Source organism: Oryzias latipes, chromosome 23, assembly GCF_053564925.1.
Source record: "Oryzias latipes strain Hd-rR chromosome 23, Olatipes_Hd-rR_3.1".
Classification (NCBI taxonomy): domain Eukaryota; kingdom Metazoa; phylum Chordata; class Actinopteri; order Beloniformes; family Adrianichthyidae; genus Oryzias; species Oryzias latipes.
Genome location: NC_136259.1, coordinates 18,738,486 through 18,764,743, shown reverse-complemented (window position 1 = coordinate 18,764,743; position 26,258 = coordinate 18,738,486). Strand labels below are relative to the sequence as shown.

Below are 26,258 nucleotides of genomic sequence, written 5' to 3'. Positions count from 1 at the left end.
CATGCAGGACGCCATCAGCCCAGAGCCTAACCGCCAAAGACCGTGGATTGATTTTATGCACATCTTTTGCATCACAAATAAATCTTTCTTAATTCCCATTCCTAAGATCTTTCCTTATTGAAAGGAATTCTGAGAAGCCTTGTAAGAATAGTCGAAGCCTGTGGCCCGCCCGCAATATTTTCTGTCACAACTACAAGTTTTTTTCAAAAGTCATTTTTTGAATAAAGAAAAACTCAGACATGCAATTCTGAGTTTAATTTTCTCTATATATCAACTCCATCATGACAAACATGCCACAAGAACAGGTTTAAAAACACCCAAAACACAATTTTCATCATCTTTAACACCAGGGAGCCATAGACTTCTGCTCAGAGTAAGCGCTTTGTCTCGGCATCTCAGAGGTGTGACGTGACCGAGTGCTTGCGGAGAACTTGTGTATCCAGGTGGGAGCATGCATGTACAGTAGGTATCACGTTGCACGAGCACTCCACTGCATGTGTGTGCACTTTAGGAAATGCAAACTATCCTTTTCCTTCCACTTTGTAAGGTCACCGTTAACAAGCGGCCCTCCGCATACCCGTTCCTATTTCTGGCCAAAGGACGTATAAATCTTCCCATCTATAAGGTAAGAAAGGAGCCTTCTCCCCTTTCCATACGCAGCAACGCAAATAATGAATTAACAGTCACAGCCCTGCTGGCTGCAGACTCCCCGAAGGTTTTCGGAGAACGAAAAAGAATGAGCTGGAAAGAGAAAGACGTAAAGGGGGGAGCTTGCAGAGGGAGAGAAAACTCTGCTCCTGTAGGAAATATGATTGAGGGCGCGCAGCCTTTTCCAAACAAGGTTCCTGGGTTTTAGTGCTCCTGCCAAACATCAGAGGGCAGCTGATTTATCTAGCGCACACCCAGCGATGATTAGGTAAGAATCAGAGCTGCATGAAAACACATTTACTGAGAAGGCATCGGGGGCCCACCGTTAGCGGACAGAACAGGACAAGCAGGGGGCAGAGGCATGAAAGTTTTCTGTGGTTGGGTTTGTGTGTGCAGGAAATAGGAAATGATGGGTCAAATTGTGCTTAAGAAGCTCCATTAGCTCCATTTTTGTGAGATGATATTTGGAAGGGGAAATTGGGAAAGAATGAAGATTTACAAGAAACATAAGGGATGAAAATTAGCCAACAGATCTGAGGCTTGCATTGCAATCAGGACTGCAGACCATCAGGTTGACAAGCTGTTTTCAGGAGCAGATAGTCATTGTGGCAACTATTTTTATGCCATTTAATCGTGAGCTGTGAAATGTTAAATCTTTGTTGGAAAAAAGTAAAAAAACTGCATCCTCCAACTCCCTCTCTGAGCTATTTTCCCCCCACATGTTCTTTCCAAAGTGCCACAATACTGATCTGTTATAATCAATCTCCATACAGGTCTAAAATATAATATCCATCGACACAAAAAGCATATTTTCCTCCAAAACATAGAAGCAGTTGATTCATAACCTCAGGACATTGGAGCAAAAATATCCAGCATTCACATCTGGACTGAGCTGCGTAAGACCAGGCCAACCTTGACTCTCAGTTCATCAGGAATACTTCATCTGTAACCAGAACGAGATCCAAGTTCGGTGAGGGTCCTGCTCTGTGCACAGATCTCTGCTGACCTGAGGTCTGTCATAGCCGTTACCTCCTCTGAAAGCAAATGCAGAACTTTTCCATTCTCCCAGGTCTATACTTTATCTTCATCACAAAGTCCTGCTGAAGCCAAATTAGATGTTGAAGTGTATTCATTGGATTGGTGTTGCTCTATAGATCACATCCATAGCGGTATTGAACTGAGTGATGACAAAAAAAATGTTCTGTAGGTGTGTTTTATGTCATTTTTGGTTTTGCACGGTCCTAAAAGTGGTTTCAAGGTCATTTAAGTTTTTGTTTAAGAAAAGATTCATTAAAACAAAAGCTGATGCATGATGATAACTGATTCGTCTCCCGTTGACTTGAACAATAAGAACCGAATGACCCTTTTTAATGGGGTATTTCCACTGTTTCACAGGAATAAAGGTTTATTTTCTAAAGCAAATGGTGGTTAGAGAACCAGATAAACCTTTTGTAGCAACTTTCCACAAGTTCTTGCATAGTAACATACATTTAATTAGTTTCAATTTAGTCTGTAAAAATAGAGTAATGGGAATCTTTTCAGTTTTATAAAAAAAAAAAGGAAAAAGTTTCCCAAATTCAACCGTAGTTAGAGACCCGTATCAATGAATAAACTTAAAGTCCCACTCCAACTATGTTTTTTATCAATTGTTCCCAGTGGTCTTTTAATTATGCCGCTTTTAGCAAATAAAAAAAAAAACAGGGTGGTTTTTAAGACTTTTTCTGCTGCACACCAGTAGCTCATGTCAGACCCTTGGCGTGGAAGTAATCCTACGTTGATATCCCAGCACTCTTTGTTTACAAATCCAAGGATTGATCAATACATTTCCAGATTTTATTTTTGTATTCCACTTAAAAAAAAAAAAAAAGAAAAGGTGGATTTTTGTCATGCTAATGTGATGTCACATCCCCACTACTTGAAAATCCCTCATTTTTAAAGCTGTCATATTACATTAATTAGCTAAAAACTGGTTTTATCAATTCTAGTCTAATAGCATCCAACAAGAATTTTCTGTATTTGACTTTGATTGGTGGCTACGCACCCCTTGCACAGTTGCTCTCACACCTTAATACACTTTATGGATGACGTTCCTACATGTCATCATGTAGTTGGGTGTTAAGGGTGTATTCAGACTGGAAAAGTCGATTGGTCTGGACAGAATCCACTTAATTTCTGTTACATTTCTGTTAAGAACCAAAGCTTGTAAACAAAAGCATGTGACTAAAGACCTTTTAAATTATTGGACAGGAATTACGAGGGAGAGGCAAAGCAATAAAAGAAAGAATATTGGAAGTCCTATGCACTACAATCCTTGTCGGGATAGTTCACTTATTCAAAATTAATAGCTCAGTTCACCCGGGGTCAAACTGGGACCACCTCAAAAGAAGGGGTCCGCGAGCAGTTCCTGCCTGACCAGGGTCCGCTTGGGTCCATTCAGGCTGAAAATTTGTTCTAGATTATCGGGGGAAACAAACTCACCTTCAGCAACCCAAACATGTTCAGTCCCTAAAATGTTAAACATACCTCCTTGATGTATTCCTCCTGATTGGACATCACGAGAAAGCCGCCATCATCCAGGACGATGCAGTCAATGTACTGAAATCACAGAGAAACAAATGAGGCAGAGATTCATGCTGACGTGCATAATTTTAAAACGAACTTGAGGACTTACCGCGTTGTTTATCCTACAGCCGCAGATCTCATCTTTGCACTTCAAACATAGAAGAGCAGATTGATAAAAGGTTTCAATATGGATCAAGCCATGCGTGTGTATTTCATGCAGATAGAATCTGCTCACATTAATCGTGGTTGTGGTGTTCATCAAGCTATTCATCCACGCCTTGATGTCCAACTTCACACCGACCACTGGGACACAACACAAAAGCCAGACATCGTCCATCACATCGGACCCTTCTGTCAACTTTACACTCTGAACTCTGAAAATGTAAACTTGGCTCCAGATCACAGGCAAAGGGACAATGTGATGTTTGGTCTGCGCACGGGTGTTAGTGTGCTAATGTCTGGAAGTGAGCGACAAATTGGTAAAAAGGAGGGTCTCTAATTAAATAATAGGCAGAGACAGTGTGTGGAAAAAATGCAGAGGATATTAAGGTTTCAAGGTCACAATGTAGGTGGATGCACAGCCTTTTCATTGGTTGAGGATTGGCGAACAAAATGGTGAGGTAATTCTTCCACTTACCAGCTGGTTTGAGTAATACTTCACCAATCTTGAGGTCTACTGCTTTACTCGCAAGGATGGACTCATCACTTTCTGCAAGAAAAAGAAAGAGGACTAAAGGAAAAAAGGACTAAAAGGAAAACTCCCTAAAATATTGAGAAAAATCACCTGAGCTGCTCAGATTTTTGTTGTAAGGTTTGGGTGTGAAGATATAAAGATCGTTCTCCAAGCTCCTCTTGTAAAAACTCGACTCGTATGTTTCTACTTCTTCGTTCCACTCCATCCCAGCGCTATAAAATGCACAGATACAATGAAATGATGATGACAATGCAAGAAAAACAAACAAAAAGACACCTTTGGCACCTAAAGACCGCGTTTTTAATATACTGCCTCTCCAGGGTGAGCTCCGCCTTCGCCCAACAGTAGCTGGGATAGGCTCCAGCAACCCCGAAAGGGATTCAGCGGGTTAGAAAAAAGAAAGGATGCTTTATCTTAAAGCCCTACCTTGCAAATGAAGTAAAAATATCTTTAAAAGTCTTTGACCTCTGTTAGGTCCTGTAAACATTTCAAACTACCCTGTCTCATTTCAGCTCTTAAAATCATGGAACGAGCCCCCCTCCCAATGATAAAGACGCAAAGAAGATCCTTATGTCAAAACTTGTATGTTGATTACAGCAGCATCTGCTATTCAGATTAAACACTGCCAATCCAGATTCTGCATGGATACGTGAATCAAGGCGCTGTTGTCAAAACAGAGGCTCCGGTTAGAACTACTACAGGGGAGCAAACATCCTGCTTTGAAAAGAAAAATCACTTAATCTATTTGGTTCAAAAGCTTCTCGTGTTTTACTTGCATTAAATTTGAAACATGGACGTTTTCCAAACAAGCCTCAAAAAGCCTGTTTAAAATGTGGTCTCAACTCATTCTTCTTTGTTCTGCTTTTGAAATGTACCTCCGGGCTCTGCTCTGAATAGAATTAATTGTTTTCTTATCTAATGATAGAAAAAAAAAGTCAAAACAACGAAAGGGCACTCTCAAGTAACCTGTAATATACCAAGAAGATGATGGAAGGCTCAAAGATTCATTTCACGCAATGTTTCGGAATACTTAACATAACGAAATGCGGATTGCACACAGCAGTTAATGCTTATTTTTTATTATTATTTCATGTCACGTAACTCCTGTTCCTTTACTTTGGATAAATACCTTTCAGGGTACACCCGTGTTATCCCTCCATCAGTGGCAACAAAAACGGCTTTAACTCCATTCCTGTGAAGAAAAATGATATAAAAAATCTGCAACAAAAGTGACCAGCTGATAATTTTAATAACAATGCAGCTCGACTCACGGCAACTCAGATTTTTTCCAGATCTTGATCAGATCAGCGGTGATGCCAGCGTCAAGGAGAAGTCTGTTCATCAGCTCCACATTACCTACAAAATATAAGATAAAATAAAGATACTTTATTGATCCCATCTTAGGAAATTGGATTGTTGCAGCGTCCGCGTTAGGCTCAAGACACAAACACACAAACAATGGGTGACAATAGAAAACAGAACAACAGATCAGTAAAAGAACCATCAGTGAAAAACAATTGGTTTGCATGACAGCTCTTAAGAAAAACAGACAGACTTCAGATTAGTTTATTGATTGCAAATGGATGACAAGTTATAGAGTCTAATGGAGTGAGGTAGGAAAGATCTCCTGTAGCGGTTGGTGTGACAGCGAAGCTGGCTAAGCCTCTGGTAGAAGGTGCTCCGCTGACCGTCAAGAACAGGATGGAGAGGCTGCTCCGGATTATCCATGATAGCTTATTTAAAGTCCTCCTCTCCATCACAGCTTCCAACGTGTCCATTTTACATCCGATAACAGAACCAACTCTTCTGATCAGTTTGTTCAGTCTATTAGTGTCCCTGGCAGCTATGCCGCCCCCCAGCAGACCACCTGGAAGAACAGAGTGCTGGCCACAACAGACTGGTAGAAAATCTCCTTAGTGCAGTTTTAGGACCTTAGTTTCCTCAGGAATTAGAGTCCGCTGCTGGCCTTCTTGTACACAGCAGTGCTGTTGCTCTTCCAGCTCAGTCTGTTGTCGATGGTTACTCCCAGGTATGTGTACTCCTCTACCTCTGCCACATCCTTGCCCAAGATGCCAAGAGGCTGGGAAGCTGGTGGTTTCTTCCTGAAGTCCATCACCATCTCTCTGGTCTTTTCCACATTGAGCAGCAGGTGGTTAACTCCAGCCCACCTCATGGATTTATCCACAAGTTCCACCATTAAAGAAGCTGACAACCGCTGAGTCGTCAGAAAATTTCTTAGGATGGCATGACTCTGAATTATACTGGAAGTCACTGGTGTACAAAGTGAACAGGAAGGGAGAGAGCACCGTGCCCTGTGGGGCGGTCGACCCATGATCTTAATATTGCAGGTTCGATTCCCGCCTTGCATGCCCATGTGTCGAAGTGTCCTCTGGTGGGAGGTTGGCGCCAGTGTTCGGCAGCGGGACCGCCATCAGTGTGTGAATGCGTGTGTGCATGGGTGAATGGGACTGTGACTGTAAAGCGCTTTGGGCCTTTGAAAGAAGGTAGAAAGCGCTATATAAGCATACGCCATTTGCCATTTACCATATTGCAGCCCTCAACACACCACACTGGTTTAGAACCATTTCAGTAAGATTGTGATGAGTCTGAAATGGTATTAAGGCTGCCCTAAAATAGTTAGTCAAAGACAATACATTGAAAATATATTGAGACAGAAAAATGATGGCAAGAAAAAACTGTTTCAATTTGAGCTAGAATCCTCAAAACAAACATTTAAATGAGCTGCAACGTCCAGGTTTGCACGTTTAGAATCAACTCAACTTTATTTATAAGGTTCTTTAACAGACAAAATCATACATCTAACACAGTTGATATGTGATGAAAGAACACATTAATCTTTCAAACTGCTGTTTTGATGAAACTCGTTTAACCTTAACTATCTGGCATGTAAAAGCTGAACACTAAACTGATCGCATCCAGTTTCTAATCAGCGATCATTTCAAGACCAATTTTTTCGTGGTCTGCTTCACACGCAGAGCTGAATGAACCAAAATCTCATTTCAAACAAACACCATCATTTACCTTTTTTGTGATGCTTACAAAGTTTGGAACCAATCTTTGATGTAATGTACCCCCACATTAGTGATACTTACAAATTCAGCCCTTAAATTCCATCTATCCAACTTCAGAACTCATTGAATTCTCTTCGAGGTCACAGGGTTTCTGGAGCCACCCCAGCTACTACTGGGCAACGGCATTCAATCTGGACAGGTCACCTGTCTGTTGTAGGGCCACACCCACATTCACTCCTAGGGGCAATTTAGAGATGCCAATTTATCGATGACGCATGTTTTTGGAATGAGGGAGGAATCTGGAGTGCCTGAAGGAAACTCCCAAAATCCAAGCGCCAAACAGACAGGCCCCAGCTGGAATTTGAACCAAGAGTTTCTTGGTGTAGGGCGAGGGCGCTAACCACCGCGCAACCTGCAAGCCCATAAAATGTGAATTTTTTTTTTTAACATGGAGTGGAAGAGATACAAAGAAATTAAAGCGGCCCCAAACTTGAGCCCTGTGGAACCCCATGAGCCAGAAATAGATTTCAAATTAGAAAGGCTCACACGGTAAGGTCCCTTTTAAATAGATTTAAAAAAAATGCATAAAGACACAAAACAAAGTGAGATTTTCTTTTTGACTTAAAAAAGGGAAAAAGTGACTGTTCTACTCACTGACGTAAGTGGGAAGGGGGTATACAGGTGCAAAAACCACTTTTACAGATGCCGACAAGACCGCATGACAGGCGATAAAAGTGCCTTTTTCTTTTTTTCTTTTAGCCATGCCCGCTTCTTTGAACCCTCCGAGCACTCGCTTCAGTCCATTAATGTCGAGGCTCGTCAAACCCCCCCACCTTCAGCAAACTTCTCCGGCCTGTGTGACACACCACACACATCAGACGGCAGCTGCTGTAACACTTGAGTCCCCTCCTCACCCACCTTCCCTCTTGGAGCGCTGGTTTTCATTAGAGAATCTTTATTGAGGGCAGCCCAGGAATTCCTAATGTACTTCTTCGCCACTACAGTGGCTTAACCACGAAAGGCGTGTAACGATGCTCGAGCCGCCAATGCTCCACACACCTCCACCTTCTCCTCCTCTAGCTTTTTTGTGGACTTCATTAAACTAGCACCTAATAACGGTGAAAGCAATATTTCAATCGGGTGAAAAGTTTTACTGGATCGATCATGTGGAGATGCTTGATGTGAGCCCTTAAATGCAAACCATCAAATTAAAGCAGGGAACGCAATAAAGGAGCCCTTTTATAAATGTCCAGGGAGCCTTTGCTTAGCCCAGTACCCTTAGTGATTCATATCGATGAGTGCGTGTACAAAATAGTAGGGATGTTAATGCATTGGTCAGATGTCAGGGAGAAGGTCCGCTGAACCTGGATTTGTGTTTTATTGCGCTCTTGCCTTGACGTGTCCTGCTCTTTCTCACAAACACACAGTAATTGAATGGGCTCGAGCAGCTATAGGTGCTGGAAGGCATGTTACGGGTAAATGCTGTGTGTGAGCCGGCGTGTGTGTCACATCTAAGCCGACGTGCTTCACACATGTGCAACCAGGCATGTGATGGTCAGACTTTTGGAGTTAGCATCAAATGGGCAACACGAACACAGGGGTCCCACATTACAAAGCTTTGCCTGGTCATGCACACAGAACCACGCCGGCAGAGCTGGAAAGACGGAGCGCCGGAGAATAGGGCCCGGCTGGCGGTCTTCCATTAAATGTTCAGCATACACCTTAATGCTGTAAGCCAGATGGATTGAATTTATTCCCTAAATGCTGCAGCGAATGCTGTTACGGCTTTCTCACAAGTAAATAGGAATCAGAGGTGATAATTCGATCCAAATGTGCAGCAGGTAAAGTGTAAGCACACGCTTATACTCACACTCTGGGTCGTTTGGAGTCCTTCTGTCGATGTAGTCGTTAAACATCACGAGGAACTCTGTGTTTGTGTACTTGTTGAGGGGCTCCATGTCCTTACAGTACGTCCTGTGGGAAAACATGGTTAGCCTCATATTTATGTCAAAAGTGCAGCTTAAACATTTTCCCGCCACCTTACCTTGGTGCAATAAATGTGTAGCCGTATTCGTCAAACTTGTCCACCAGCAGGGTCTCAGAAACTGATTACAGATAACAAAAAGAAAACATATTAAGCAAAGAAAATGACGTACAACTCTGACAAAGATTAGGGACTACAGATGTGTGTGTTTTTTCTTTTTTAGCTACAGGGGTTTGCAACCTTCAACACTTAAAGAGCCTTTCAGGTTGATTTCTCACTGACCATATTCCAGTTGAAGCCACAAAGTCACCCTTTATAAAAAAAGACACTGATTTTTTATTTATGTTACTATTATGATTAAAACAGATGTTTTTGGCATAAATAAAACATAAACCTAAAAAGAATATAGTCTTTTTTCGAAATATTAAATAGTTTATAACTTTTGACGGACGTTCATTTGATTTCCTTTCAAAATAAGAGACCCTGACACAAAAAGTCATCTCAATGCAGCAAATGTAGAGGTATAGTGTATTGCCAACAGTTTCTTCTATAGATTTTGGTGCATTTCAGCCAGAAATGTTTAAATTAACAAACTGAAATAAAATCAGACCCTAACTATAGCTTTCCAACCATATGGCACACTTAAAATCCTTGAATTTGTTCAAAAATAGAAAATCCGCATTATAATTCTGTGAGCCTTAATTCTAGTCATTTTCGGTGGTACGCGGAGCACAAAAATCTGTCATTCATGTCTTTGTGAAAGAGTTGAATAAAGTTCGAGTTAGCCTGGATTTGGAAATGGTTTATTTCAAGCAATCAATCAATGCAAAAATATAACAAAAAAGACAAAAAGCAGAAATATATATCTATACAGAAATATATTAAACTTAGGAAAATTAGTCTTAAAATCAGTTGGAAAACACGCAAAAATTCACATACAGCCGTAAATAATGCTAGTATTAATCTTAATCATAAATAGACATAGCTTCCTTTGTCTATTTACTATTTTTCTGCTTTTTACTTTATAGTTACTTTTTAAAATTAAAAAAACTTTTAAATTTTCTTTAGCGAGAAAGCCACAATGGAGGGGTAAACGTGTGGCTCTGAAGCCGCCAGTTGCAGACCTCTGAGCTACATACACACTTACTTTAAATGTCATAAAACTCAAAAACTAAAAACACAATAAAACCAAGATTTATTTTCTGCTGTAATTTTTTTATATTGTCAAATTAGTTATTGTGTTTGGTGATTCTTCTTTTTATGGCTTTTTAGTTGTTTTCTTGCTTTAAAAGTTTATGATGCGTATTGTTTTGTGTGGGAAGCGCTCGTTTTTGCACTAGAGTGCCATTAGGTTATAAAATGGAATCAGTGTTGTAAATCTTGTTATGTGCGTGTCTGAAATATTACAAAAAGCCCAATTTCACAATAAAATTTTAAAACTACATAGAAACACAAAAAAGAAAAGGCTACAAACAGATTTGTAGGTTTAAAATTCAGATAAAAAGAAAAAAAAGAGTAAAAGAAATGGCTACCAGAACATGGCAGGTTAGACTTGTCGAGTAAAGCACTGACAGAAGTCAAGATCAGGAAGAGAAAGATGAAAGCAAAAGGGAAAAAAAAAGTACTTGCCATTATTCCCTGGAGTAGAAAAATCCCAGAGGAGAGAAGGGAGGGAACACAAGAAATATCCCCCGGGAGGTAAAGACAAGAGGGGAAAGAAAGGGGGGAAAAAAGAAAAGACAGGGTAAAACCACAGAGGTCAAAAGTGACAATATTTTATTCACAGAGCGAGTCCTGAATAGAAATATTGCGTTGTGAACAAAAGGTTTTGTGTCTTTGGATGTAGATGGAGACGGTGCCGATGGTGAACAGAGAGGCCGTGCTTGAAGGACATCTGCATTAGCATCCTTTTGATGCCACGGTAAATCTCTGCGATGCATTTGCTTTACATCGGGAAAAATGAACCCTGCTGTTTTTAAGAGTCTTCAAACCACTACAAAACATTCTATTCCGACTACTTCTTATTTTCTTTCGTGGTCAGTGTTGGGAATAATTGCAGCCTTTTGGTTGTCCTTTAAAAAGCGGTCACTCCTTTACTAACCAAGCAAAAGTATATCGTGAAGATTAATAGCAGGGACAAATGGGCAGAGACAGGATCATTTATTTTCTGCTTTCTCAAAATAGAAGGTAGATTGAAAAGAAAACATGTTTCAGGACAGAAACATTCAACATGCGAGGTGGGAACCTGCAGCGACTTAATGAATGCATGACAAACATGTACAGGAATCTGGACATGATATGTTTTCAGCTTTGTTTGAGATTTTAAATAGACATTTACAATACAGTCGTCCTTGGAGGGGGAATGAAACAGACGCGAGTTGGTCTTGGATTTCAGATAAACCACAGAGCTTCAAGAGGTTCTGCAGAGATTTTTGGGTCAATGCCCACAAATGAGACGAAACTGATGACAAAGCACACAGGAGGACGGACTGCTCAGTGTGCCGAGAGAGGTCCTGTCTTTCATTAGGAGTCATTTAACAAGGTTGTAAAGTGAGTCAAAAGGAGAAAACTGAAGAAAGCAGAGACGCACATCGACTTGTTTCTTCTGAGCTGCAGACTCACAGCTTTCTCCTTTATGGCTTCACCTTTGAGTAATGCAAACATCCTGTCCCTTTGCTTGCTCTGCTGCAGAGGGAACGAGCCAAAACCACATCTAAGGGGCCATCTGAACAGGTGGGTGCATAAATGCATGCATGCACTAAATAAGCATAAGTCTGTGACACACAGGGGGTTAAAGTGTTGCATGCAAAGCGCTACCCCTGAGAGCAAATGCCACCTTGATTCACAGCTGCTAAGTTGTCATTATTAATCAGGAGGCAGTAATAGATGAAAAAACATGGAATGAGAACAAAATGCTTCTATGTTTGTGAGTCTGCTGCTCCACGCAGAGGGATTTGTGTCAGAAGTGGAGCTCGGTCTGAGTTGTGTGGGTGGTGTGATGGTGAGAGGAGCTGAAGTGAAGCACAAGAGGGGAATACTTGCCCAGAAATGCTGCAGAGGGTCCAACACAGCAGGGAAAGGTTAGAGGTCAGGGAAGACAAAACAGCCAGGATAAAAAAGTTAAAAGAAAGACGAGGGAGCAATATTTTATTCAAACAGACCCTGAATAAGAATATTGCATTCAGAACTAAAGGTGTAACGTACAGGTAATGCACAAAAACACATTCTGCCTTACCAAACCCATTAGTTCTGATATTTAAACACATGGCAAACTTTTTAAATGTACATATGAATGTGTGCAACTGGAATAGAAGCAGCTGGTTTGGGACAAAAAGAGCTTCAAGAGTCCAAAAAAATGGGGGCACGACCATTAATTTCTGGAAAAGTTATTAGAGAATATGTAGATCAAAAATTTTCCAGAAATGCAAAACTAAATAAAATAAATTTGTCCCTAAAAGACATTTTGTGATAAAGGGATAGAGCTAAAATAATAAAACTTTTGGACCCTTAGAGAACACAACTCTATGATAGAAATAAGTGCAAAAGCCCTGAAAAGACAAACAGTTAAAAAAAAAAAATAATCACGAATTTCTTTTAAAGATTAATATATTTAGGATTATTTAGGAGAAATACATCTGTCTGACAAAAACCTTCACCGTTTTCTGGACTCAAAATACTTATTATTTTTACTTTATTTTTTGTGTGCTGCAAAAATCTTTTTACGGATGGGGAAAAAACCCTGAAATCCATAAAAGAAACATTCAAACTGGTCACAAAGACGCTAGATAAAAAAAATATCTACAAAAAGATGGTGAAACTTTTAGCAGTGGACCGCCCAGTTTCAAACATGCTTCAAGTCTTTGCCAACTGATGAAAGCACACATACACGTCTAAATCGCATTGTTTTAAAACAGATGCTAGTTTACCATGGAGCTCAGGCTATAAATCCCCCAATCCTCCTCAAAGACAAAGTCTGATCGGGGACGGCAAACGTCTTCATACGGAGATGACATCTTTTATTTGAATCAACAGATGGAGCCCAAAAGAGACGTGAGATGACGATGACAAGCATGTGGCTTTTCTGAGCCGGCGGCACCGAGTGGGAAGACATGAACAGAGAAAGAGCGAGGTACTTGGAAATTCATAAAGTGTCATGTGTGAAAACGGATCCTGGAGCCGCTCGTGTCTGTCTGCAGACAATAACTTTGAACATCTTCAACAAAGCGAGTGACAAGTGCTCACGGCGCTGCTTTTGATCTATACGGGCGACCATTTACATCACCGCCAGTGATGGACGACAGCCAAGTCATACGTAACGTCTTTTTCCACACATTTGTTTACTGTCTGTGTAAAAGGAAGAAGAGAAACCATCAAAAAGGCGACTGACTTGGAAGACACTTACATTTTGCTTGCGTGATCGTGTCGCCAATGGTGGCTCGGATGTAATACTTGTTGTAATCAGGGAGGACCAGGGCCAAGCTGCGAGAGGAAAAACAGAAATAAGATATAGATTTTCCTTTAGGTATTGGGGGAGACATCAATCGAGCATTGTGGCACTTAAGCCCTGCAGAACACATTTTAATAGAACATAACAGAACACTTTAGTTGAGAACACGAACCTCTCAAGGGTTCAACGCTGATCACTTTAAATTGCTTCTGGACTTAATCCTGAATGTTGGAGCATGATCTCGACAGAACCCAATGTCTTTAGTGTGTCAGCAAACGTATCTGGAATTTTTCTACCTAATGGAGTGAAATTCGTCAAGAATCCAATCTGTACATAGTCGCTTCTTCTAATATATTGCCTTATGTGCATATTTTGAAATGTCAGTCACAGCTGATGTGTGTAATGAAACAAAATATGATTTTAGAGGTGTTCAGGCTGTACTTTAATGATCCCACACGTTGGAAATTTGTGCGTTGCCATAGCAGTAAACATAAGAGAATATAGAATAATACATAAAAAACAGTAATGTAAAAAACAGAAATGTAGCAGAAATGTAAACAAATATGGCGGTATAATTTAAAGACTATTTACAAACAGGTAAACAGATAACAATGTGCAAAATGTGCAAAAGTCATCTCCTACACTGTGAGTCATTGTACAGTTTAGTTGTGTTGGGTAGGAAGGATTTCCGTATCGGACAGTTATGGAAAGCAGAATCGGTATCGATGTCGGTATCTTCTTTCACTAAAGTCCCATTAGCTCTCACACACCTGGGTGTGTGACACTGTAGAAACCGACGTGTTTCCATTAGGCAAATTTATTATCGCAAATCCAATGTGTGCAGTTTCGTGGTCAATGGAAACCCAGCATTCAAGAAGTAGAGGTGTGGAAAGAGGTGAGGACTCAATAAGCTCACTCCTGTTTGGCGACAGTAGTTGCCATATATTTGATGACTTAGAGCGACTCGGACCAATCGCTGTTGATTAGTTTCAACATGGTGGCGCCCGTATCAGAAAGCAACGGTGAGGGATTTGACCTCATTTTGCGAAAGCCGTTAGGCATTTTGTGTCTAACATTGGTTGTCCTAATTTGACTCGTCCCCCTGGGGGGAGCGGTGATCTGCAAACACAGCCACACTTGGGAACCATTTGGTGGTTTAAGCCCCCCAATCCAACCCCTTAATGCTAAGTGTAAAGCAGGGAGGCAGTTTCAGAGTCTTTGGTATGACTTTATATATTTGAACGCATGACCTACCAATTTCAGGGCAGACACTGTACCACATGGCCACTAAGTTGGCACTAAATAAAGTATCATACAAAAAAAAAAATGTGGCCAAAAGTCCTTGATGGAAAAAAGTCTTTAAACACCATCTCCAATGAAAATGGTGTTTTTAACATGTTCCTGTACAATTTTTCTAATGATGGAGGAAAAATATGACGAAAACTATGATTAAAACTGTGATTTTAAGTATTTTTTTATTCAAATCGTGGTGAATCAGGAGCAGACGAAAAAATAAAATCTGAAAAAATTGTAGTTGTTATATACAAATTAGAGGTAAGATCGGGCCTAAAAAATCCAGCCCGACCTGACCCAGGCCTGCGGGCATTAAAGCCCAACCCAGCCCGAGCCCGACCAATTAACTTGATTTGCAGGCCCGAGCCCGAAGCAAACCCGAAATTTCAATTTTCTCCCATAGTATTTTTGGCAGATAAAAACACAAGATTTCTTAAGGTTAAAATAATCAACACATTTTTATGATCATGATAAATGCATTTTCCCAACGAAATAACGCTGGATCACAGAATAAGAGGCCAGACAAAGAGAGTGAAAGAGAGATCTTGATGCGCACTCGCTAATTACGCGGAGAAATACTGCAGCCGTGGCGGTGCGTGTTTGCCTTTTCAGTTCCCCTGTCTTAAGTTTATCCTTGACTTCTTGCTGCTCCATATCTGGGATACCTAAACAAAATAGATGCAGACTTGCGGAGGGAAGATTACATTCACGACACGTGCGCAAAGCGTGCCCTGGCTCTGCGTCTGCGCTTCCTGTTTAGTAGTAGTTCTATAGCAATGACCTTACAGCGCCTTCTCTGTTTTAACCAAATTATATATTTATAACAAGTATGCCTTAGTTGAGTATTCACACATCGTTTTAGTATACATTTTTTTAAACATATTGTAACGACCCAGAGTTTGGACAGAGCTCCGGTTGGCCGGCGCCCCCCTCTTTCTGCCAGTTGCTGGACCACAGTGTATGTCAATAATTGGTGGGCTGGTGACTGGGGGGCGGGGTCTACCTGTGTGTGTGTGTGCGCGTTCGGAACGTAATGATTGTCATTTTAGTCCCCGACCCGACCCGAATTTTGGGCCGGGTTGGGTTCTGACTCGGGCTCAAGATCTTACCTCTAATACAAACTACAATGAGTGGGCCACGAGCTCTGTAATCCACTTCATTGATGATGATGGGAAATAAGAGCAGGCTTACTCCAACACCAACAGTCCTGTCCACATAGTTCTGATAAACTATGTCTTAGGAAACGAGACAGGTTTTTTGGTTTGGGCTAAAAACAGCATGATCCCAATTAAAAGTCCACTGATCAAAAGAGTACTGGAGTGAGACTTTAATTGCTGATGAAGCAAAAGGGTGAGCGTTATCTGGGTCACTATGGTCTCATCATTCAAAAACTTTCTTTTTTGGGTTTCTGTCAGTACAGGTGACCTTTAAAGCCCTTTTTCCAGTTTTCTAGTCAGTAATAAAAGAATGACACGCGCTGCGGTTTGCAGTTCTCAGTGGGATTGTGATTGTTATGCAGGACAATGTTCCATCACATGTGGGTCTGGACCCCACCTCCTGGTTTGGAAGGGAAGGCAGCAGAGATGACAAAATAATGAGCCGACTACTCAGCAGGCTTTTTGAGAGTCGTGGACTTTTGTTAAACAGGAGATTTGAGCTGTGGAAAGACAACAAGCCACTTCTAAGAGCACCCAGGAGGATGCAATTGCTGTTTTGAGATGGATGAGCGGCTGAAATGCTCAGTGTTGTCAATGAGTTGACATGTTTTGTTCCTCATCAACATTTGCCTATAAATAATAGATTATAAAGTGAAAATTCTTTCTGCTGTGTGGTTTTCTTCCTCACATTTAGGTCCTATTGAGAGACAAAGCTTAGTTTTTATGAGATCAAAGTCAGATCTGACGTTATAGCTGAGGATCTTTGTTCCCTTTAAAGTTAATTTAAAGGGACACAACTTTTGAAATGCAGTTGAAAGTAGTGGAGTACCTGTAGTCGGTCCCCTTCACCGGTCCAAAAGTGTACGTCCTTTGACCTTGGTCTATGTAACGCTAAGAAAGCAAAGCGTTTTTAGTTCATATAGATGTGACAAGCATGACTTCATAGAAATGACATTACCTCATCTTGAGATTTCACCAGTGTGTTTACTGTATATTCCCCTGTTGATCTGTCAATCATTTCTTTTCTTATCTGTTTAAAAAGAAAAACAAAGTTGGGCAAATACACTCATTTTTTTGACTGTAAAGCTGATCAAACTGTTTGTATGCAAACTTGGTATTTTGGTTTTAGGCAATGATTGTTCACCTTTTTTAAAAAATAGTATTTGATTCTGGGCATTAGAGTATTTTAAGTGTTTAATGAACCGGATAAATCCCTGAGGCAGCCCCTTTTATGTCCAATATTGTGTTTGAACATTGAAAAAAAATAAAAAGGAAGTTGGTCAGTTTAACCACTAAGTGAACTGGTACACGATTACTTCAGTCCTAATGGTTTGGCTTGGATTTGGTTTATTTCAAGCAATCGAAACAAAAATATATTAAAGAAGACAAACAAAAAGGGATAAATATCTATCCCTTTAGATACACATGAGCACATGTAAATGGAGCCATTATAATTACTGGTAGTCTTAATCATAAATAGACATATTTGCACTTATACATACAATAAATGATACACTGAATCCAATAAATGTGACGTTTGTCAAAAATGGTTCATTTATTTGCTTAATATTGTACTAATTCTTTTACATAGTTATTATAATTAAATAAATCTTCCAACTTTGGATCCAGAATCATGTTTTTCTTCAGATGGTTCAATTTCACACCAACAATTTGTCTGAAATTGATAAAGTTTTATTATGTTTTCTTTTTAATTAATATAGCACATAAAAAAATTAACCAATTTTTTTTAAATATCATACAGCTGTTAAGTTTGTGTCACTTATTGCTCCAGAATTACTGTATATTAATATTAATATTACAATTTTACTGAATATCATTTTTTAAATTACCATGTGGAAGGTGAGTGGTGGTTTTCAGGCAGACTTCCTTGATTTAGAGAAACTGCAACGTTTTATTTGACTTACTTGACTAATCCTTAAGAGAAGTTAATTTTGAAATGTATAATTCTAGTTTTTATGATGATTATGGTCTAAAAAGAAAGACAGTAGGACTAATCTAGGCTTTTAAAGGATGTATTTGCAGAAAAAAAGCAAACAATATGCCTACTTATTAAAGAATGTTTTTTAGCAATACATGCTTATTTTTAATACATAATATTTCCAATAACTGGAGCTATATCTCTAAATGACTGTTCATATTAGAAAAATTATAACACGATTACTTTGTCTGAAAAGAGCATGAAATCACACCTTATTTTATGAAATCTTACCAAGACTGTTTCACCAGTTCCTTTAACAGTTAATTTAACTTATGGGAGAGAAAATTACCTTATATTCAATACTTTTTACTTGTTTTGGACAACCCTACATTTCCATTGTAGGGTTGAACATAGTGATTTCACTGCATTATATTAAGAGGAAATTTTAAAACTGCAAAGATGACTGAGAAGTTCAGTGATTCTCTGCAAGTTGCATTCGTCTGATTGGGGTATTTTCTTTCTTGAAGGATCTCACACTCACATTTTAGTGTGAGAAATAACCTTTTAAGATATTGTCTAAATCCAAAAAGGCAGGATCATTATTAAAGTTATGGGCTGGAAGAGATTGAAATAGCTCGACTGACCAAAAGTTCTTTGACTTTATGGTCAGAAGAAAAAAAAATAGTTTATGTGTTTTGATCTTAACTGTATGAAAAACTTCTGCTCGCTACTGTACATAAATCACACCATCAGTTAGGCTTTAGGCTGGAGTTAAGGAAACCTATTTTTCAAACCTGCACTTTGATGTCATTCTCCAGCTCTGCATCCAGAAAATCCAGCGTTACAGGCTCATCAAACCTGGCAGTCTGCACAGGAACACAAACAATCAAGTTGACATCACACACCATAAATAATCCGGTTTTTCTGGCAGTTGTGTACAAAAGGGGAACAAATTTCCGTTAAGCATCAGTTATTGATCCTCTGCTCTCAAAAGCAGAGCGCGGTGTTGAGTTCTCTTAAAGAGCAAGTCAATTATGAACTGTCTGTGGATTCTTAATCATCTGGAATCGATTGGCCTTACGTGAATTAAAGAAGACCAAAACAAACGTAAGAAGGTTTAGGAAAACCATTTTACCTTATAAGCAAGCATTGGTCTGCAACCGCATGATTAAGATGTTTAGAAAGAAACAGAGGAAGGTCCTACAGTTTGCCAAATGCTACAAACAGCCTGTCGAACACGGGCAGCAGGGAAAAAAAAAGGGGCTGACAACTAATGAAAGAGCAACTCAAATGCTTCAAATGGTGTTTTTTATGATTTGAACATGTTCTTGAGGCATTTCTCTGATAACGGAGGACATATACTGTAAAGAACATCAAGCTCAACACGGATGATCAACATTTGAACCTTTTTTTCTATTCAATAAGAAATGCTACTTTCACTTTCTTATGCAAGCAACGAGACTCTGTGACAGGCAGCTACAGTGAAAGTGGAGTCTCCTTGGGAGCAGGGATTATTTTAGGCAAAAGAAAAATCTGTCTTTTCAAATTAAAAGTTGAACTTCTAACTTACCATTGGTTGAAGATTAGGATGGAGCAACACATATCCATTTGGGTCAATAGCAAAGTAGTAGCCATTTGGTCCAAACTGAAAAATAAACATCAAAACTTGGATGGAGTCATGGAGACTTCAGCTGCCGTAACTGATCCGGTTTTTTCTTACGGTAAAGCGAGGAGTCAGCCTCTTGATATCTTCGAGCGAAACATCGATAGCCATAACCCCCAAAATGAGCTGGTTTGGAGATTTCTGAAAGAAAACAGAGGTCGTGGTAGAAGAGGCCTCTCTTGACCTCTGTTGTCGATGAGCCACAACGGTTAAGGAAGGAAGAATGACGCTCCAACACAAATCTGGACATCTTTGTTTCTGAAAGGCTTTCTGGCAGCACTGAATCACCACTAAAGAATTTCCAGCTTCATTTTAAAAAGTCCTTTGTGACATTAAGAATCACCTTTGCCATTCAATTATTGCTAACTTTGATCTGCTGAATTCTCTCTGTTGGAATTTCTCACTTGTTGTATTTCTTGCCCCCCCCTCTAATTGGAGCTTTGGGGGTCCTCTGCATCAGAGAAAGTGTGGAAAAGCCACAGCTTGACAAAGAAATCTCCCACCTCCCAAGTAAAGACTTATTGATGCCCGTACCAGCAGTTAGAGACACTTTACACAAACACAAAAATGTGCAGCAAGCACTGTAAAAAGAGTTGGGGGTTTAAAAAGAAAAGAAAAATTTGTCTCACCCCTACAACCTGTTGACCACAACATGGCCTTAGAGAAAAAAACTGCATTTCTCTACTGGCTCTGGTCTACGATTTTTAAAATTTCATTCAGGCCACCAGCGTGCCCCGTACAGATTTGACCATTTTTCCTCGACAAACAGTCTGTGCCACCTGTAAGTGCAGTTGTGACTAAAGCATAAGGTTGAAAAACTGTAACTGAGGTTCATCTATTAAAAAAAAAAGAGAGTTTGCATTGAACTAGGAGAGAGCTTTGGTTACCTTCGAGTCAGTCTTGTTAAAAACGGGCAGAGTTCCAGTGATCACCAGACCAAGATCCTGACAAAATGAACACAAATTTCTTCAGGTTTCAACTTAAAATAGGAAATAGAGACTCTCATTGTCTGTGCCTAATGAGTCACATTTTGGTAGCCAGCGAGCTGCTAAAAAAAATTAGCGTCTTACAACAGACAAAGACATCTTATCCGTCAGTTTTTCTTTTTTATCTGCTGCTGCTGAAAACAAATCTCAACAGAAGCCAAAAACAACAGCTCCATGCAGCAGTATTTCAGCTCTTGGGTTAAGCAGGATGACATGACAGAAAACTGAAAAATACTTATCTTTTAATGATAAAAAACAGACTTTTTACAGTTCCCAGCTCAAAATGATAACGAACATGTAACTTTTTTTTTCACAGAAGTCAAGAAAAAAGAGGCTTTTGAGTCAATGACATCATCATACCAGTGCGTCCAGGTACACGTTGGTCCACTGAACCTGCTTGGCCTTTCTGTCGGCCTTCACCATCGGCCTTCCCAAAACATCTAAGTATTCCTGTTAGAAGCACAAAAGACGATTTAAAAAAAAAAAAAAAAAATTCGGATCTGCACATGAGCCTTTTCGCCACAAGAGGGGGCTACCTGCAAAAGAACATGAAAGGAGAGTGCAGTAAAGGACTGGTCTGGTAATTTTAAATGTTTACCTGAGTGTTAAGCCGAATGGCTCCAATAGAGGGGATCTCATAGTAATATCCTGAGGCAAAGGAACAGTTTTATTATGAGACAAAGCACTGAAAGATAATATAAATCATTTAATTTATTAAAAATAAAGTTTTTTAGTGTGGTTGCTTTTAGATTATTAAATCAACTAATTTAAAAGGTGCATAGCATTTGTCTATATTTTCTTTCAGTTGAATGTACAAACTCAACAAATAAGCAAATATATTGCTCTGCTTATTGAAATAAAATGTTTGACTTTGCATTATTAAACATAAACGAAGTGAAGCGCTTGATAGAAACTAATATAAGAGGACTAGGTGTGTCCCAAAAACTTTAGGATGGGTCTGCATGATATTTAGTTTATTCAAAGACTTTTCTTAAACTGAACGATTGGCAGATTAAACAGAACAGTGGAGAACTGTGGTACACGTACGCCATCTTAGATCTTTGTGTTGTGAATCTGCAGGTGGAAAAACTTCCTCCAGTCATCTGACAGACATGCAAGTTAGGTTGACTGACTGCACTAAACTGACTATAGGAAGGAGTTTTAAGGGTCCTGGGTTGTACGGGTCTCAAAGACCCTGTGTTAGACTGGAGACCTGCCTGGAATGTGCAGCAGGTCTCCCACAGGGACTCTTCTAATAAATCATATTATTGTTAGATGTCTTAATATAATCAAAAAACATACTTTTTTTTAAAAGTTATCATAAAAATTTAAAAAAGGATTAAAAAAATCCAAAAAGTCTACAACATAGTTCCTTAGCGTCTAAAAGATTAGAAAAAGTTATTTTATGGATGCAAAATCATACAAAAAGGGAGCAGCTCAAGACCTTTACAATACTTTTATTACAACACAACAAATGTTTATTTTAATTTCATATTAAAACTTAGTAAACAATCAACTTGAGAATGATATTAAAAACAACAATAATATGAAATGTTACTTTGTACCTTTATTAGTACAAGCCATCCACTGTACAGGTCCTTTGTCATAACTGTGCTGACCTACTGAAAATGTAAAGATGCGCACCTAAACAGAACAAAAAAACTAAAGATGAATATTGGAAAACAGAAACACTGCTTCTGAACGAATCAATTGCAGTCTTACTTCTCGATTTTTGTTGAGTTTTTCCAATATTTCCTCTGCCTTTTCCTCTCCTCCATCAGTGAACAGCATTATAATCCTGTTACAGTCGGCTCTGGAAACATTCGTCTGGACAAAACAGGACAAATATTGAAAACAAGAGACAGATTCCGTTTTCCTGCAAAAATGAAATAAACCTCAGGTCTTTAAATAAATAATCCCTTGAAAAAATGAAACGCATGCAAATAAGTTTAGAAAAAATATATATTCAGTTAAACCAACTTTGAAGCCAATCAAACCCAAGAACTAACTGCTACCAAAGGCTACTTTTTGGAAGGAAATATCCTTATTTAGGAGAAACACTTCAAATCATTAAACCAGCATTATTAAAAGAAGTTAAATGATTAGGATTAAAGGTACAAATTAAAAAGACACACATGTATCATCATTTAAAATGAAACATGTTCAGAACGTAAAATGTATAAAGAAAAAAAAATAGCTTGGACTGAAATAACTGAAATAAAACACGAGAAAGACAAACATGAGACAATTACCAGAAACCACCAGAAGAGGGCGACATATCACTCTGTAAGTGTCAAACAGTTTCTACAACAAATTAATTGACTTTTATTTGATTTTTTTAATGTCAAGTTAGGTTCACTTCTTAGTGTTTCTTTGCACATTTTAAAGGAAACAGCTTCATAAGGTCATAAATTTCCCCAATAATTATGAAACCTTTCTGTCAGCCAACATGAATAACTTTAATAAAGCACTCCTGAAGCTGTGCTTTTACCTGTGCAAGCTGTGCAAATGCCAGCTCAAAGCCACTGGTGTAGTTGGTGATCCCCTCGGCTTTGATCCTCTGCACGGCATCTTTCAGGACCCGCTTGTTCCTCACATTGGCCTGCACAAGGTGCTCAAAGCACGCGACAGGCCTGGCGCTTTTGTTAAACTGGAGGGAAAAGGGAAGGAGGATTGACGGGAAAGTGGAGGGAAGGCACTCACACATATTTGATTTGAAATATGTGGACTTTTTTCCCCTTCGCTGCAGAGTCATGCAGTGTTCCTTCAACGTTTAAAGTAATAATTAAAAAGGGAAAGCCTCAAGAGACATTTAAATAAAAAAAAGTACAAACATTTACATTTTTCAACAATAAAAAAACAACTAACAAGAGTGAAATGAAAAACAAAAATGTAATCTGCACAGACCGAAGGGAGCTGCAGGAGCAGAGGAAAGGATTGGAAGTTATGCAGGAAAGGATGGAAAATAGTGGCATGAGGAGGTAAAAGAAAAATAGAGAAATTGATTAAGCAGAATTTGTTTTTTTAAATCACTTTACAGAGTTTGATATAAAAAGCTTCTGCCTGCTAATTCCGTTGATATGTTTATGCTGCAGTAACAGATGGAGAACCCCAGCACACACCTGCATGGGCACACAAATCACACCTGTGGAGGGCTGGGACATGGATCATTAGAAACCAGCATCTGTTTTGACCTGGACGGCACCCACAGCCAACTTGCAATCCTCATCATGACCAAAGAACACAAATCATAGGTTCTTGCAAAACGTATGAACTCATATGAGACCAAAAAAAAGCTGCTTCTCCACAATTTATAGGCTTCAAATCTGATCTGCTGATACTGAAAGAATGTGAGTCCTAGAGGCAAAACATAATTGTATTTTTTTAAATTATAACTTTACTGGAGTTGTTCAGTAAAAATCATGAAGCAGCAGTTTAGTTACAATTTAATTTAAAAAAGCCATTTTTAACTGCATTTTCATGTTTCACAACTCTGTTTAGAGCTTAAATGTTTGTTCTGCACTTTAAAAAAAATCAAAAAGCACTAATCTACCAAAAAATATCAGCACCTCTGTGCATATCTACACACTTTTCCAGTTTCATTTTAGGGATTTGAAATCTTTGAACAAATAGACAATATTTTATTTTAAAAAGAGATAGGAAAGAAATTAGAAAGCAAAGTGATGTACGTCCTCCGCCATCAGGAGAGACTGGAGAAAAAGCACTTAGGATAAAACAGAGTTTGAACAGACTTGACTCACATCCAAAACGTCATCTGCTTTGTGCCAAGTTAGTTTAGAAGTTCATTCATCAGAGAAATCTGCTGCCAGAAACAGCAGCTGTATGGAGCCAATCAGGGGTTTTTTCCAATCCAGGAACACAGAGTGACAACATGCACTCCTTCACAACATGCAAACTCCTGTAGAGGATGCATTTCTGCTTTTAACTAACATCATTTAAAGGTCAAATCAATTTTAATTACATTTCAAATCCAATTTTTTGCTCTAATGTATGCTTACATTATTATTTTTAAAAGTTTCTTTTTTAACTAAACTATTTCTTCTCACTGTAGTTCAAGAAAAAAGGCTGTGACGGACATCTACAGATAAAATTAAAGATGGAAATCAATAAAAACATTTGCATCTGTTTGCTGCTTTATGAAAAAAAACACAAATATAATATTCAAATGGTTAGTTCCAGTAAACCTTTTTTTTTTCTTTACAAAAATGAAAATCTTTGAACATTTAAAATGCCCTGAGATGAACCATGAAAGCTGAAACAATGAACAGAAATTGCCATAGGAGAGCAACAGAAATCAATTCAGCATTAAAACATATTTTGACTTCCAGACTGAAACTACTCTAAAAGACTAAAGTAACTTCAACAGGAAGCAGTTCACAGGGATCCTGATCTGATTGTTACACTTAAATGTCAATCATTTTATTTGTGTTTTTATTTGCATGAGAGGGGAACTGCTTTATAAATATTATTTTGCAACTTCCACTATATTTATAAAAAAATATCCTCAAAAACAATTTTCTTCTGTGTATAAATATTCTGCTATTGCAAAAACTGATGTTAAGATCATGAGATTACATGCAATACTTGACTTAAGCAAAGTTAGTTCACAACAACAGTTTAGTGTTGTCTTCCTATGCCTTTTTTTATCTTCTCTTAGTCTGGTGTTTAAGTTTTTTTCAACTAAAAATTTGTTCTTTTGTTCCACTTTTGAATGTGTCTTCCTAGGTTTAAATAAAGGTTCAAAATTGAAAAATAAAAATAAAAGAGCACAAAATGAAAGATGAAAGAGAAAAGACAAGATCTGGTGGGACTGTCACCAGTTAGTAAAGAACACTTAAGTTCCTTTAATTGAGGAAAAACATCCAATTATTTCTTACTTTCTATAAATTATGTGGAGGCAGAAAAAATGTTTTTGCCAAGAAGGTTCTGGAGCTTTAATTGATGATAGATTAGGACTATCAGACGCCAGGAAGATGAGTGACTTAATTTTGGCAAGAAAGATCTTTCCATTGCTGTCTACAGGCTGGAAGTTGTGTTTTTCCTTTCAGTCACATAAACATGGACTTGTCTGTGAGCTGGATGATGAACTTTGTGCACATAGAAAACTTTTAGAAAACACAGCAGGAAAGGTTTTCGGCTGCGTGAAAACTCACAGAAACCACGTTCACAAAGTCATCATCGGAGAGGGTCTCCAGCATCTTGTGCACAGATGTCTTGATGAGCTTCAGGGTGAGACCTGACACGCTTCCGCTCCTGCAGCAAGCAAACAGAGTTTTAAAAAAACTCAACAAAAAAATTAAAAAATACACGTCTTTGACAGAAATGTTGACATTTGAAGGAATTATAGGATAGATGCAAAAAAAAAAAACAGTTTTTTTTTGTTAAAGTAAAAAAAAAATTGAATTCTCCAGATTAGAGAAATGATGCCTACTTTAATAAACAAGCACACAAATATTCTTCTACTAATAATATTTCTCTAATATATAATTAATTAATAATATTACTTAACATTAATTATTTATTAATATTTAATATTAACCTGAAGCTTGCTTTATCCAGACTAAAACACTATTAGTATAATTTACAATCATTTTCTTTGTTTGCTACAAAAATATGTTTTTATATTTCCATGTGTTGTTCACATTCCTCTGAATAATGGGAGCTTTTGCATCTGATTTTTGACAAGGGGCAGAGCTACAGGGGGGGCAAAGGGGGGCTGCTGCTCCCCCAGCAAAAAAAAAATCCTAATCCAATCTTCTTTAAGCATTAGAAATAGCAGCTCAGCTAAAAGAACTGCTGTTTTAATAAAAGTACGAAACACGTACATAAAAT

The 26,258-nt window shown here is 38.7% G+C and overlaps 1 protein-coding gene across 1 annotated transcript in view; it reads right to left on the bottom strand.

Moving 5' to 3' along the window:
* Positions 1-26,258, bottom strand: part of cacna2d1a (calcium channel, voltage-dependent, alpha 2/delta subunit 1a) — an 88,856-nt gene that overhangs the window by 14,038 nt on the left and 48,560 nt on the right. Inside the window, exons 10-31 of the mRNA XM_023952498.2 lie at positions 25,580-25,679; positions 22,897-23,055; positions 22,128-22,232; positions 21,971-22,049; positions 21,004-21,053; positions 20,766-20,855; positions 20,307-20,363; positions 19,477-19,560; positions 19,327-19,401; positions 18,551-18,622; positions 16,776-16,847; positions 16,647-16,708; positions 13,323-13,399; positions 8,981-9,041; positions 8,807-8,910; positions 5,176-5,260; positions 5,034-5,096; positions 3,995-4,116; positions 3,848-3,919; positions 3,446-3,513; positions 3,320-3,358; positions 3,172-3,243 (exon numbers count right to left, since the gene is read on the bottom strand). Of these exons, the coding sequence (XP_023808266.1) occupies positions 3,172-3,243; positions 3,320-3,358; positions 3,446-3,513; positions 3,848-3,919; positions 3,995-4,116; positions 5,034-5,096; positions 5,176-5,260; positions 8,807-8,910; positions 8,981-9,041; positions 13,323-13,399; positions 16,647-16,708; positions 16,776-16,847; positions 18,551-18,622; positions 19,327-19,401; positions 19,477-19,560; positions 20,307-20,363; positions 20,766-20,855; positions 21,004-21,053; positions 21,971-22,049; positions 22,128-22,232; positions 22,897-23,055; positions 25,580-25,679 (1,768 nt within the window). The remainder of the gene's footprint in view (positions 1-3,171; positions 3,244-3,319; positions 3,359-3,445; positions 3,514-3,847; positions 3,920-3,994; positions 4,117-5,033; positions 5,097-5,175; positions 5,261-8,806; positions 8,911-8,980; positions 9,042-13,322; positions 13,400-16,646; positions 16,709-16,775; positions 16,848-18,550; positions 18,623-19,326; positions 19,402-19,476; positions 19,561-20,306; positions 20,364-20,765; positions 20,856-21,003; positions 21,054-21,970; positions 22,050-22,127; positions 22,233-22,896; positions 23,056-25,579; positions 25,680-26,258) is intronic.